The following is a 12,442-nucleotide window of genomic DNA, read 5'->3' as shown; positions in this document are numbered from 1 at the left end:
GATTTAATGAAGTGAAGTCATAGCTTCCTTCTGTTCAGCTTCGTGTACCTCCCTGCTCCTTGCATGAGGGTCTGGTGGTCTAGTTGCTCAGTGGTGTCGGCGGTATTGCAGTAGAGGGGCCTCAGTGCTCCTGTAAAGCTCTCTGACAGTGGTAGATCAGGCAGTCAGGCAGGTCGGGCACTGGGGAGCGCAGCCACACAGACAGCGTGCCGGCGTGCACGCGACAGTGCATCAGACACGGTTGATCCTGGAGGAGACGGCAAGCTACAATACCTTCCACACCTGGGGGGAAGATGCTAAGGGTTACTCACTGACTGTATAAAATACATGGTAAGACTGTTGGTGACATTTAAAACATGTTGATCATATTGTGGAAGTTTTAAACTGACCAGACTAAACAATGTTATTGTCAGTGCTGGCTATTACAGTATTCAAATGTCCCTGCTGCTGATGGACACCATTACATGATGCTGCCACCTCCATGCTTCACCATGCAGGGGATTTGTAACACCTGGTGGCTAACAGACGAAGTGCCTGATATTTAAATAGTTGTGTTTTTTGGCTCATAAGACCAGATATTAAATTAGGCTTAATCATAACTGTTTGCCAGTTATTTGTCAGTGCTGACAACTGAGTCTCTGGAAGAAACCGGTGTCTATGCTCACCTATAATTTCCACAACATGAAGCTGCAGTTTTTCCTTCAGCACATTCAGCGTAGATGTGAGAGGTTCCTGACCGTCGCTTATCAGAGTCAGATTCTGCTTGGTGTCATGGGAGAAGGCCAGCCACATCGTCCCGTACTCCTCTGTGGACACCTTCAAAGGTCTGCAGAGAAAATATAAAATGAATTAACTTACATGAACTACGAGGCCACATTTTAAAGAACAGTGTTAATTTCTCACCTGATGAAGCTCGCTAGAGGGAGTCTGTATGAGAAGTTGACTGCCTGAGATGTCCCATCCAACAGCTGGTAAGATACCATCCCAGTCACTTCAACGTGAACTGAAGGCCTCTTCACACTTAGGGAATACTGACACACTGCTACACTGTGGCTGCACACCTTCTCCACTGGACTCTCACACACATTGGATACCTGAAAAAAGACAAGAAAACATCCTCTTTATCCTCTTTAGACTATAGGATAATGTCTATTCTATAAATTGTTTTCAACTAAATACATTACCTCAAGTTCTTCAGAGTCGACCTGCACTAGTATCTGTTGAATGTCAGAGTCAGAGGAGTTGGAGATAAAAACAACAAGAACTAAGGAATCCTCTTTCTGTATGTGACAGGCTGAGAGGTCAAGACTTTGGTCGGTGCACAGAGGAGTGATTTCTGAGCGAGAGAGTCCAGAGAGCTCCGCAGGAAGATGAGAAGTGAGACTCAAGTCTGTAGGTCTGTCTGTGTCTTCATGCGGAGCAGCCACACAGTTATCCCTGATAGGAGCAGGGTTACTTTCCTTTATTTCGCTGTCAGTAAACTCTGATTCTCTATCCCAGGTGCCATTAGTGGTAGTGAGGTCCTGAGAGAGTTGAGGTGTCCGTTCGGGGGAAGAAACGACCAGTTCTGAGGTGTTGGAGTCCAGTAGGTTGTTGCACAGCAGGTTATCCACAGCGCTGGGAGGAGAGACGAGGGAGTTGGATGTTTGTTCGCTGGTGCTCAAGGACGTAGCCTCACCTTTGGCTTTTCTTCTGAAACGCTGGGGTGTCGGCTCAGGTTTCCCCATCTGGAAAGGAGGGAAACTTTAACTTGTAGGAATGTGTGTCACCTACTTATTTTTGTAAAAGGATAACAGGAAACACTGCAAAATAACATCAAACGTGATACTGAAAACCAGTAGATCCTACCAACGATTTATATACTTTCCCAGAGACGTCTCTTTGTCTTATGTGAAGTGTTTATAACCAATGTGAAGATATCAGCTCCACTTTTTAGAAGTTAAGAATAAGATAAGAATTTTCACCAATTTCTGATATTTTATGCACCAAATTATTAATCAGGATATCATTAATGAAAACAGTAGTAGCCTGTTCCTTCTATTTCAAATATGCAAATCAAGATCTGTACAAACAATTAGTCAACTGTGTGTCTTGGCTGTATGTCAAATGCCTGCACCTGTTTTTGAGTAAATCACTCCCAGCTGCCAAAAGGAGGGGTATAAATGTTTATTCCCTTCCATGTTGAAATAATAAAACTGATCAATAGGAACTGACTAGCTCACCAGACACACAGAGCTTTGGGAACCAAGGCCGAGAAAAAGTGAAGATGCCAGCTGCTGTTTCTCTTGATCAAACTCCGAGGTCGGCGTAGGAGTTAGAGTCTGGGTGTGTGCGCTGTCAACCTCGCCCTGTTGACTGGGAGCCCGGAGAGGACTGGGAATCTCAACCCGAGCAGCTTCTTCTACAGGTTCTCTCTGGGCCAGATAGCCGTCTTTACCCCACACCCTCTTCACACCATCCAGCTTCAAAGTTGTAGAACTAAAACAGATAAGGAGTCACCGGTGTGAGTTCAAAACAATCAGGAACTATATTTAGATGTGTGCTTGTTGTGTCCACATACCCTCCTTTGTGTGAGAGGTCAGTGCTGTCACCTGACAGACCAGAGCTCATGGACAACAGCGTGGGAGATTGTCTGTCGGTGATGCTACAGGAGGACATGCTCATAGGCAGGGACAGGCCATAGGGCTCCAGGCTCAACGCTGCGACAAAAAAACAAAGTCAGAACAAATCCAAACAAGGCGGCGAACCAGCTGCCAAAATGCTTAATGGATTTCACCTTTAGAACGAGCCAATTCCTCTTGACGTTGATGAGGAGGCTTGTATGGAGCAGCGCCAGCGGCCAACGCCTCCGACACGAATCCATCCAGAAAGGACAGAGAAGAGTCCACCTGCAAATGGACATTATCGCAAGTTCAACTTCTCCTTAAATGGGGCTGGTAATCTGGTTGTTTAGACATAAATGACAGTAGTATTACTGTTTGAACTTCAAACAGCCCGAGGAATTATTTATGTACTTATAACGGAAAGTGGATCCCACCCTGAGAACAGTTCTGCGGTAATCCACACCCTTCCCACTGCTCCAGACATGCTACAACAGCTGCTCTGATGATGGATGAAAATGACTGTCCAACTTAGTCATTTTTGTCAACACTACCATTAAGCTATTTAACTAGGGCGCATATGCAGGTCATTACATCTGTCAACTATGGAGCTCTTTGAAACCTACCTGGTTTCACTGAATAAAACATTATCAAAATCACATTACACTTGACCACCATTTCTGTAACTGTGCAGCCTTGAATGAACGTTACCTCCACGTGCTCCAGGCCGACACCTCGAGGTAACACTTCGGCTCGTAGTTCCGAGTCTTGGCTGAGGTACTGGAGCTCCTGCGCTCTTTGTCTCAGCACCGTGTCCAGGGAGCTGCTGTATGTTTCAGACACCTCCTTAGCCACGGAAACACCTGCACCGCCGTCACAGAGCTTGGTCATCGCCATGAGGACCCAGCTCTTGGTTTCGCTGCTGCTGTTCTTCATGTCCAACAGCTTGGCCAGCAGCCTCATAGCTACAGCTGGGTCCAGATCCTCCTTTAGATGAGAGTACTCCCCGAGGACCTGAGGAAAGCAAAGAGCAACCAAGAGTATTTTCCCAGTTCTTACAAGATGAAACGGCTATAATACGGTTTTCTTTGCAACAGATTTAGAAACTTTATTATTTTAACTCATCTCAAACTACTGCAACCTCCTCTAGTGATACTTTAATCAGAGGTTCTCAACCCCTTACACTAATATGGCTCAGTCTATCCCCCCAGAAAGTGGTTACATCACCTGAAAAATGCTGATGTATCAAACCTTTACATTGTTTTTACTCATTTCTTTCTCATGAAACAGATTATCAAAATATCCACACCACTACTCTCAAATCGATTAAATTCCTTCTGATAGGAGCAGACTGTTCAGATTTAGTAAACTTTCATTGTGACTGGGGTATTATTCTAAATATTAGTGGAATATTAGAGTCCATGTAAATGTAGCATCTGTCTACTGGCTGTCAACGAACAAAGAATGAGGTAATTTTCCAGATTTATTGTTATTATATTTAGGCCTGAAGAGGCAAAAATAATCAGATAACTCAGCAGAACAAAGGGTAAATATTAGAAAAAATACACATACTTTTGTGTAGCAGTATGTTATGTACTGCTACACAAGACATGTTTTCGTTTATTAGATTCGGACCCCTTTGGACATCTTCACCCTTAGTTTTGGGAAGAGGTCAAACGTTCATCACTACAGTACATCTCCAGCTGTGATGTTAATGATAAAGGTTATTAAATTGTTTTTTTTTTAAATCGGTAATGGCTGCACTGCAGTACTTTCTTAATGGGGCTGATTTTAATTAATTTGTTTGTTAGATTTTCATACACTCACATAAACATTTACCTGTTCTTTTGGTGCCTGCAATTTGTGCAGAACCTTTAAACCAAGCACGGTGTACTTCGTCTTCGCCTGCTTACAGTTCTCATTATTATTGCATAGGATCCATACGAGCTATTCGACATCCTCTTTGTGCTAACAGCACTCACCCAGCTGATGACTTGGAGGAATCGCTGTGGCAGTTTGTCAGGCTCTCCTTGCAGCAGAGAAATGTATGAATTAACAGCAAACAGCCTCAACTTCCTGTCCTCCTCCACGCTGTCAAAACCTGAGCAGTAAAAGGGAAAGCGAGTTAAAATTCCAATCAATACTAGCATCCATTGACTGAACGGGAATATCACAGGGTCCCAACAGAATAAGTTGAGTGTGTGGTCATCTCACCCTCAGACAGCAGTTTAAGGAAGCTGTTCGGGATGTCAGGCTGCATCATGTCTCCACCAACCGAAAACACCGTGTTCATGGTCTCAATGAACCATTCATTGTCTGGCGCATATGTATAATGGTTTATAGGAAAAGAGGCGACACAAAAAGTGAAAGCAAATGCTATTAAAAGAAGTACAATACCAATATCACCATAACTGGTGATATTGGTTTCAAGACCAAGACGGCGGCGCGAGAACATCGCGCGGCTCAGCATCTCCCCAGTTTTTACAAGCCCAGCAACCCCACCCCCACAGCCACGGACGTCTCCTTCCTGAACGAGCTAAACAACTTCTACGCTCGCTTCCAGCAAGACAACACTCCCTGCAGACCACCAGCCCCTCTCACTCTCCTCCACTGATGTCCACACGGCACTGAGCAGGATCAGCGCACGCAAGGCTGCTGAACCAGACGGCATCCCAGGACGTGTGCTCAGAGCATGTGCGGAGCAGCTCACCGGGATCTTCACGGACATTTTCAACCTGTCCCTCGCCCAAGCAGCTGTGCCAACATGTTTCAAAGCGACATCCATCATGCCAGTGGCAAAACACCCGATGTGCCTCAACGACTACCGCCCAGTAGCACTCACACCCATCATCATGAAGTGCTTCGAGCGACTGGTCCTGGCACACCTGAAGGACTCCCTCCCTACCACACTGGATCCGCACCAGTTTGCCTACCATAGCAACAGGAGCATAGATGATGCAGCCTCCACAGCACTGCACTCTGTGCTTTCACACCTGGACAGTAACTACACCTATGCACGATTCCCGTTTGCTGACTTCAGCTCAGCATTCAACACTGTCATCCCCTCCAAGTTAATCACCAAACTTGGAGCCCTGGGCACCAACACCTCCCTCTGCAACTGGATCATGGACTTTCTGACCAACAGACCACAACACGTGAGGTCAGGCCACATCTGCTCCACCACTGTCACACTCAACACCGGTGTGCCACAAGGCTGTGTGCTGAGCCCCTTTCTGTACTCCCTCTTCACCCACGACTGCAGACCTGTGCATGGATCCAACTCCATCATCAAATTTGCAGACGACACCACCGTGATTGGTCTCACCAACAACGATGAGACACAGCACCTGGCCACATGGTGTGCCGACAATAACCTGCTCCTTAACACCAGCAAGACTAAGGAGCTCATTGTGGACTTCAGGAAGGAGAGAAGAAGAACGCATGACCCCATTCACATCAACGGAATGGCCGTAGAGCGTGTCTCCAGCTTCAAGTTCCTGGGGACCCACATCTCGGAGGACCTGTCCTGGACCACCAACACCTCCAGCCTGGTCAAGAAAGCTCACCAGCGTCTCTTCACTGAAGACGAACCATCTGTCTTCAGCCATCCTGGTGAACTTCTACCACTGCGCGATTGAGAGCATCCTAACCAACTGTGTCACAGTCTGGTACAGAAGCTGCTCTGTTGCGGAGCGCAAACACCTGCAGCGCGTAGTGAAAACTGCCCAGCGCATCACAGGAACTCCACTCCCTGCCATTGAAGACGTCCAGAAGAGGTGCTGTCTCCTCCCACCCGGCACATGGACTATTTTCCCTCCTGCCCTCAGGCCGGCGTTTCAGAAGCCTCCGGACAAGGACCAGCAGACTGAGGAATAGCTTTTTCCCCAGAGCTGTGACCTTATTAAACTCCAAACACCAATACACTCACACTCGTCAACTCCTCATTCCCTCACTGACCAAAGACTTTTACACCATCACCACTGCACTATTGGACTACTCTGCACATGCACACTTTAAATAATCTGTTTGCACAGTTCTATGTACTGAATATTGCACTAGTTTAGTAACTTTAGATAGCTACTGCTTATTGCTTATTTTTGCACTGTAAATTGCTCACTTTATCGGTTTTTGTATCGCCTAATTTATCATCTGCCCATCTCCTCTATTGTAAATTATGTTATGTTATAGTTCCTGTTTATAGTCTACTCACATTTAACGAACAAATCCATCTGTTAATATGTGCATAGTACCTCATCAATCATTATGTATATCCTGCTCATTAACCTGTATATATGGTCTGTACAAACAACCTGTACCATACTTCTTATTTACCATAATATTTATGCCACGTGCACTTACTGCCTATTGCACTTCTGGTTAGATGCTAAACTGCATTTCGTTGCTCTGTACCTGTACATGTGTAATGACAATAAAGTTGAATCTAATCTAATCTAATCTAAAACTCACTATTTTCCCGGTGTAGTGGCCCTCTACAGATAAATGACATTTTAACACCGATCACACTGTGAAGGATATTTTTCTGCCAGTTCTGCCACCTTCCCCACCAGGTCAGCGGTAGTGTGATCATCTTTACTCATGCGCAGAAACTCCAGCATCTTCTCCACAATGACCGTGACATTCTGGGCATTAGTGATCCGAAAGAGCAGCTCCAGCGTCTGCAGGAAAACAGAAAAAGGACCAGGATACGGTAAACTCACTGTAGTATGAAAACACAATTCAGACTACGCCGGTATCTGCCGCACCTCCCGCTTTATGATGAGGTCAGGGTGATCAAGACACTCTATGATGGTCATCTGATGCTGCAAGGCCAGTTTAGGATCCTGCTGGACCACGTACGTGAGGGCCTTCAGGCCTAAACATCAGATACACATTGTTCACGTTGGAAATCTTGACTTTCAACGGAGAGAGAAATTAGTCCTGTTTAACTCTTACCTAAATATTTTAGATTTATCTTCGGTGACAGCACAAAGTTACCAATGCACTTTGCAGCTTTTTCCAAAAGATCCGATTTGGGATGGATTGTGTAAATACACTTTACACACTCATATAAAATAGCTGAAAAAAAGAGAGATTGAAGGAATAACTTGAATGACTGCAAACACATAAGTTTATTAGAAACACTTTTAATGGATTTGTCGTACCATAGGTGATGTTGTGGTTCATCTCTGCTCTGCGCAGAGACTCATCGAGGACTTCATGCATGATCTCACTTGTACTGTGAAGACAGGGAAGACACAAAATCTAGTTGCGAGACAATCACACAATACCAGGGACATCCAGTTGATCTGAAGACTGAACAGTAACAATCACCTCTGGTCGTTTTTCCCAAGGAAGGAGAGTATTCTGAGAAGCTGGATCTGAAGCCACGGAGCAGGGACACTGTGGTAGTTAAAGTCCATGGGCAGCTTTCCTCCCACCACCTGCTTCAATATGGTGACAAAACTCGATGTCAGGTCCTTGTAACCGTCTGGATTCTCCTGTAACAAAGAAAAAAATGATATGTCACTGGGGTAGATTGAACCACTAACGTTTCTGTCATTGTTGTTGAAAAGGTTAATAAATAATACCAATGGCATGAAAAAAAAAAAAAAATTACCTGGATCATCTGTAAGTAGATGTGTAGCGAAGCTGTCATCACACCAGGGTCCTTGTCACACAGAGCTTTGCGAAACTTGTTGTGGATGTGTTGAACTTGATTTGGAGCAATTAGGTAGAATTTATAGAGCGCCAGGACTGCTTTTCTTCGAATGATTTCTCTACAAGTTTGTTAGAAGAAATACTAATCAATAATCATATTTATCCACATTCGTCATGTTCAGCTTCACGGTATTAAGAAACACACACGATACAGGCGAAACATATTCTGTCTTACTTCGGGTGATTGAGTTTTTCCTCCACCAGAGGGAGGATGGCGGGTATCATATCTTTGGGAAACACTTGGCTGACGACAGTTAGAGCCATGCACACTTCAATAAGGTTTGTACTCTGAAGATCCTGCAAACAGAAAGCATCCGTCAGCATCCTGTGTTGTCTTTCAGACATAATTTAGACATAAATCACAACACCACCCACCTTTAAGACTGTGTTCACAAGGAGAAGAAGCAGCTCGTGACTTTCATTCAGAAACAAGGAAACGGCAAGGTAACCTGAAAATCACACCCATTCATTTTCACAAGGTTTCAAAAACGGTTTTCTTGCAGAACTCACTCCAGTTTTAAGCTTGTAAAGTTAAAAATATGTGATAATTTAAACCCAATTAATAACTTAAATCTTAAATTCTTAATAATAATTGCATTTAAACTAAGCTGTGGAGAGCTTAGGGACAGTTTCCATGTGTTGGTCTTTGTATTTGCACATTTATTGTGCATTAATACGATTTCAGATCAGCGACTCTCAATGACCAGCTGGTGGCCGCCGCCTGATAGCATATTCATTTCAGATGTTGATCTCCCTTCCCATCACATGACAGAGTTTCTTATCAGCTATTGAGCTTTTTATTTTTCCCTGTAATATATGTCACTAGAGGCTTAATAAAGTCTCCCTGGCCTTCTTCAGAGTACCTGCTCAAATTAATTGCTTGGCTTTGTCCACTGAAGCTGTACAGCAAAAACAAACAAGCAAAGCAAATTTGGATCCAAACTACATTGGCACTGGTCTGAAATACAACTCCGGTTGGTTTTGTATCCAAGCTCTAGTTTATTTTGTAGTAATCCCACAGTAACGCACAATGACTTTGACGAGTGACGAGTCCAAAGTGACAGTTGTGATACATGCTGCTACTAGCAGAGCACTACTGAGAACAACATGGAGAACAGTCCTGTGGGGAGGCTTCTGTACAGAGAAAGATTAAAGGAACTAACCAGAATAAGACAATTTAAAGCCATGTCACCAGAACAGAAGAAGTAGTGTATATTTGCAAATAATTGGGTGAAATCTTAAAACACAAATTCTAACACTTGGAAATAATGTGGATCCGATTGGAGAAACAAATCATAGCCTCTGTCTCTGCAGTTCTGAAGCAGTCTATGGTTCTGGCAGGTTTATGCAGCCTGTCATCAGGTGCTGTTTGAGTCCACTGTATGGATCATAAGACTGAACCTTGTAATACCGGTAGGTGGGGAATGAGCACATTTTTTCTGTTAATTAGTGGACAACATACCGACTCTCTTCTCCAGAACAGTGCCTTGTTGTGCAAGTTTAATGGCGTGAATATAGCTGAACGAAGCCTCGTAGCCCAACATTTCACAGTAGATTGTTCTCACCATGAGCTCCTTCATCTGCCTCTGAATGAAATTATAACACAAGGAAGAAGTAAAGACGTCAGTAATTTCAGGCAGCAATAGAGCCATCTGTGTGTAGCTCTTGTGCAACTCAGACCAAATGGAGGGGGAAAAAAACAAAGAAAGGTACCATGGTGGTGTTGGGGGATGACACCTGCTCTTTGATAGATGACAGTTCACGCTGAATAAGTTTCTCTTCTTCCTGCATAGAGGTAAAAAAAAAAAACACAGCAAAGGATCAAATCAATTATTGAAGAGATGCCTGCTGAAGTTAACCTGTTTGCTGTCATCTATGTTGCTTGTTTAAAAGATCACACTTTTACCAAAATACAGATAAGTGTGTCGTCAAGGTTCTTATTTCACCACTTGAAAAAAGTTTATAGTCATAACACCAGAGACAGCGTTAAGGTTAAACTTTATCAGATTTTAAATGATACCTAGTAAGGAAGAATGTGGATATTTTAATATACTGCCTTATATTTACTCATTGATAACAGCATATTGAACTATGCCAGCAACTTAAATCAATGTCAAGGTTTTAAAAAACAATACTTGCTTATTTTGTGCAAAATTATATCTTTTTTGTTTTGAACTAAACAGAACTGAAGATGGAAACTCTTCACAGGCATTTTGAGATCAATTAATAATTACATTCAAACTCTGATGAGCAGCAACAAGAGGTCCCGTGTTTGACCTGACATCACAGTTTGAGAAAACACAGCATATGCGCTGCTGAGATCTCGAATGTCTGAGCTTAAAACGAGCACATGAACGCACCAGCAAGGACAAGTTTTTACAATAGTCCTAGCCCTGTTTACACTTGTTTTATCACATGATAATAACACAACAGAGGCGAGATTCTGCCTGTTTTTCAGTCTACAGCTTAGTACAATAACGTATGAGAAACAACAACTAAGTTAAAAACGTATAAAAACACATTTTCTTGAGTTAGCATAGCCGGCTTAGCAAGCTAACAGTGGAGCACATCACATACAACAGGTTAATTTGAACGGAAATGAAGCCTTAAATGCCACACTCACATGTTTGGACGTTAGCTCAGTTATTCCTCTGATAAGGTTTCCTAACTTTGAGGTGGAGGACAGTTTAGCAGACCCGGGCTGGGAGTCCAAAGACAGGAGGCTCGGCAGAGCTGTCAGCGTCTTCTCCACAACATCACTCATGTTGGCAGCGAAAAGCGGGCCTGGCAGGTAACTATCTTCTGACAAACAACTCCTATTAAATCATCTATCCATCACAATAAGACTCTCTTACACGGAGACCGTAAACGCTACTTCTTACACATTTAAAACCATTAAAAGAGGTAAAGTACTAGACAGCCAGTCGGCCATTGTTTTGAATCAGCAGACCTGCTGCCAAGGCTGGTTGATGATGTCACTTCCGTTTGGACTGAATAAACTTTATTTAAAATGTCAAGCAAATACAGATGCTGCTGGGTTTAAACAATTCAGTACGTGGACAAGAAAAACAATAAAACAATAAAAAGAGGTAACACACCCAGTAGTGATATTCAAAACTCTGTTTATTTAGCTTGAAATATTTAGTTTAACAGTCCCTTGTATATCTGTACACTAAACTACAATAAAATAATTACAGTTAATATGAAATTACATCCATCGGACAACTGCATGGAAGGGGTACATTTAGGTAACTTTTTTAATGCATTTAGATACTGGGGTGGAACATGTTCAGTGACTGAATGTGCACATTGAGTAGTAAGTGGTTCACAGCTGGAAACAAACAACAAAAAAGGTGGAAAATAAACTTTATGTAATTTAGGTTTACCTGAAAGTGTGCTTTTCTTTAGATTAATATAATATCGGTAGCTGAGTTGCTGTCAAGAAAGTAGAAGTGGTTGTTCAGTGCACATGAATTTACTGTTTTATTTCATATTTAATGAAATAAAAGTAATTTTCCTCACAATATTTTAAGTAAATATTTCGTCATATCTAATAATATTGATTCATTTCAACACTTCTAATCAACCTTACTGTTATTTTACTGTAATCCAGTTTTTTCTTTGTCCAAGTGAATTTCTCCATTTTCTTGTGTAAAAAACAAATACATAAACAAGTAATGTCCTTTATGTGGACGCATACAATACATCACTTTATTGTGCCACTTCTATCCTAGACTGATGCAAGTCACTACCAATGATATTTTCTGCAACATACTTTTTACATCTTTTAACCATAAGTACATCTGTGCATTTTTCTTTCAGACATATTGTAATGCAAGCTTGACATTTGGTTTAATTATTCTTTGAAATATGTAAATCTACCCTGGCCAAGAGACTGGAGTATATACACTGCTATTGATATGCCCTATGTACAACCAAAGCTGAGTCTCTACTGTACGTGATTGTACTCTAGCAAACAGAAACATTGTTGTGTCTTGAGTAGGTCTGTCTACTACTAATCCTCAGTGTCTTGATGCTTAAGCCCAGATCTGGGGGAGAAAAAAGAAAGAAGACAAGATGTCACCAGAAAGGTCACTGAAGTCTGCAAAGATCAGGCCGTAATG

At 42.7% G+C, this 12,442-nt stretch overlaps 1 protein-coding gene across 2 annotated transcripts; it reads right to left on the bottom strand.

Annotated features, from left to right (window-relative positions):
- Nucleotides 1–115: 115 nt before the first annotated feature.
- On the bottom strand, nucleotides 116–12,441 carry ap4e1 (adaptor related protein complex 4 subunit epsilon 1). Of its 2 annotated transcripts, XM_084556033.1 has the most exons (21): nucleotides 10,942–12,439; nucleotides 10,032–10,103; nucleotides 9,781–9,904; nucleotides 8,694–8,767; nucleotides 8,494–8,615; nucleotides 8,218–8,377; nucleotides 7,932–8,098; nucleotides 7,763–7,836; nucleotides 7,554–7,676; nucleotides 7,364–7,473; nucleotides 7,137–7,276; nucleotides 4,815–4,927; nucleotides 4,583–4,701; nucleotides 3,312–3,614; nucleotides 2,777–2,888; nucleotides 2,561–2,699; nucleotides 2,223–2,478; nucleotides 1,185–1,727; nucleotides 904–1,094; nucleotides 666–826; nucleotides 116–282 (listed from the first exon to the last, which is right to left on the bottom strand). In XM_084556033.1, exons 1-21 carry the CDS (start codon nucleotides 11,080–11,082, stop codon nucleotides 122–124), a joined length of 3,405 nt encoding a protein of 1,134 aa, XP_084412159.1. In that variant the 5' UTR covers nucleotides 11,083–12,439; the 3' UTR covers nucleotides 116–121. The 2 variants fall into 2 exon arrangements, with proteins under 2 accessions (XP_084412159.1, XP_084412158.1); XM_084556032.1 differs by having other exon boundaries at nucleotides 245–826; nucleotides 10,942–12,441.
- Between the last annotated feature and the right edge of the window lies 1 nt (nucleotide 12,442).

The sequence above is a fragment of the Chelon labrosus genome (assembly GCF_963514085.1).
Source record: "Chelon labrosus genome assembly, chromosome: 11".
Taxonomy (NCBI): Eukaryota; Metazoa; Chordata; class Actinopteri; order Mugiliformes; family Mugilidae; genus Chelon; species Chelon labrosus.
This window is presented reverse-complemented; position numbering and strand designations above follow the sequence as displayed.

Coding starts and splice junctions, on each gene's coding strand:
- ap4e1 (XM_084556032.1), bottom strand. CDS start 11,082: ATGAGTGATGTTGTGGAGAAGACGCTGACAGCTCTGCCGAGCCTCCTG. Junction 8,768..9,780: donor TGTTCTGGAGAAGAGAGTCG/GTATGTTGTCCA, acceptor TGTGATTTTCAG/GTTACCTTGCCGTTTCCTTG. Junction 3,615..4,582: donor TCCTCCAAGTCATCAGCTGG/GTGAGTGCTGTT, acceptor TGCTTTCCTCAG/GTCCTCGGGGAGTACTCTCA.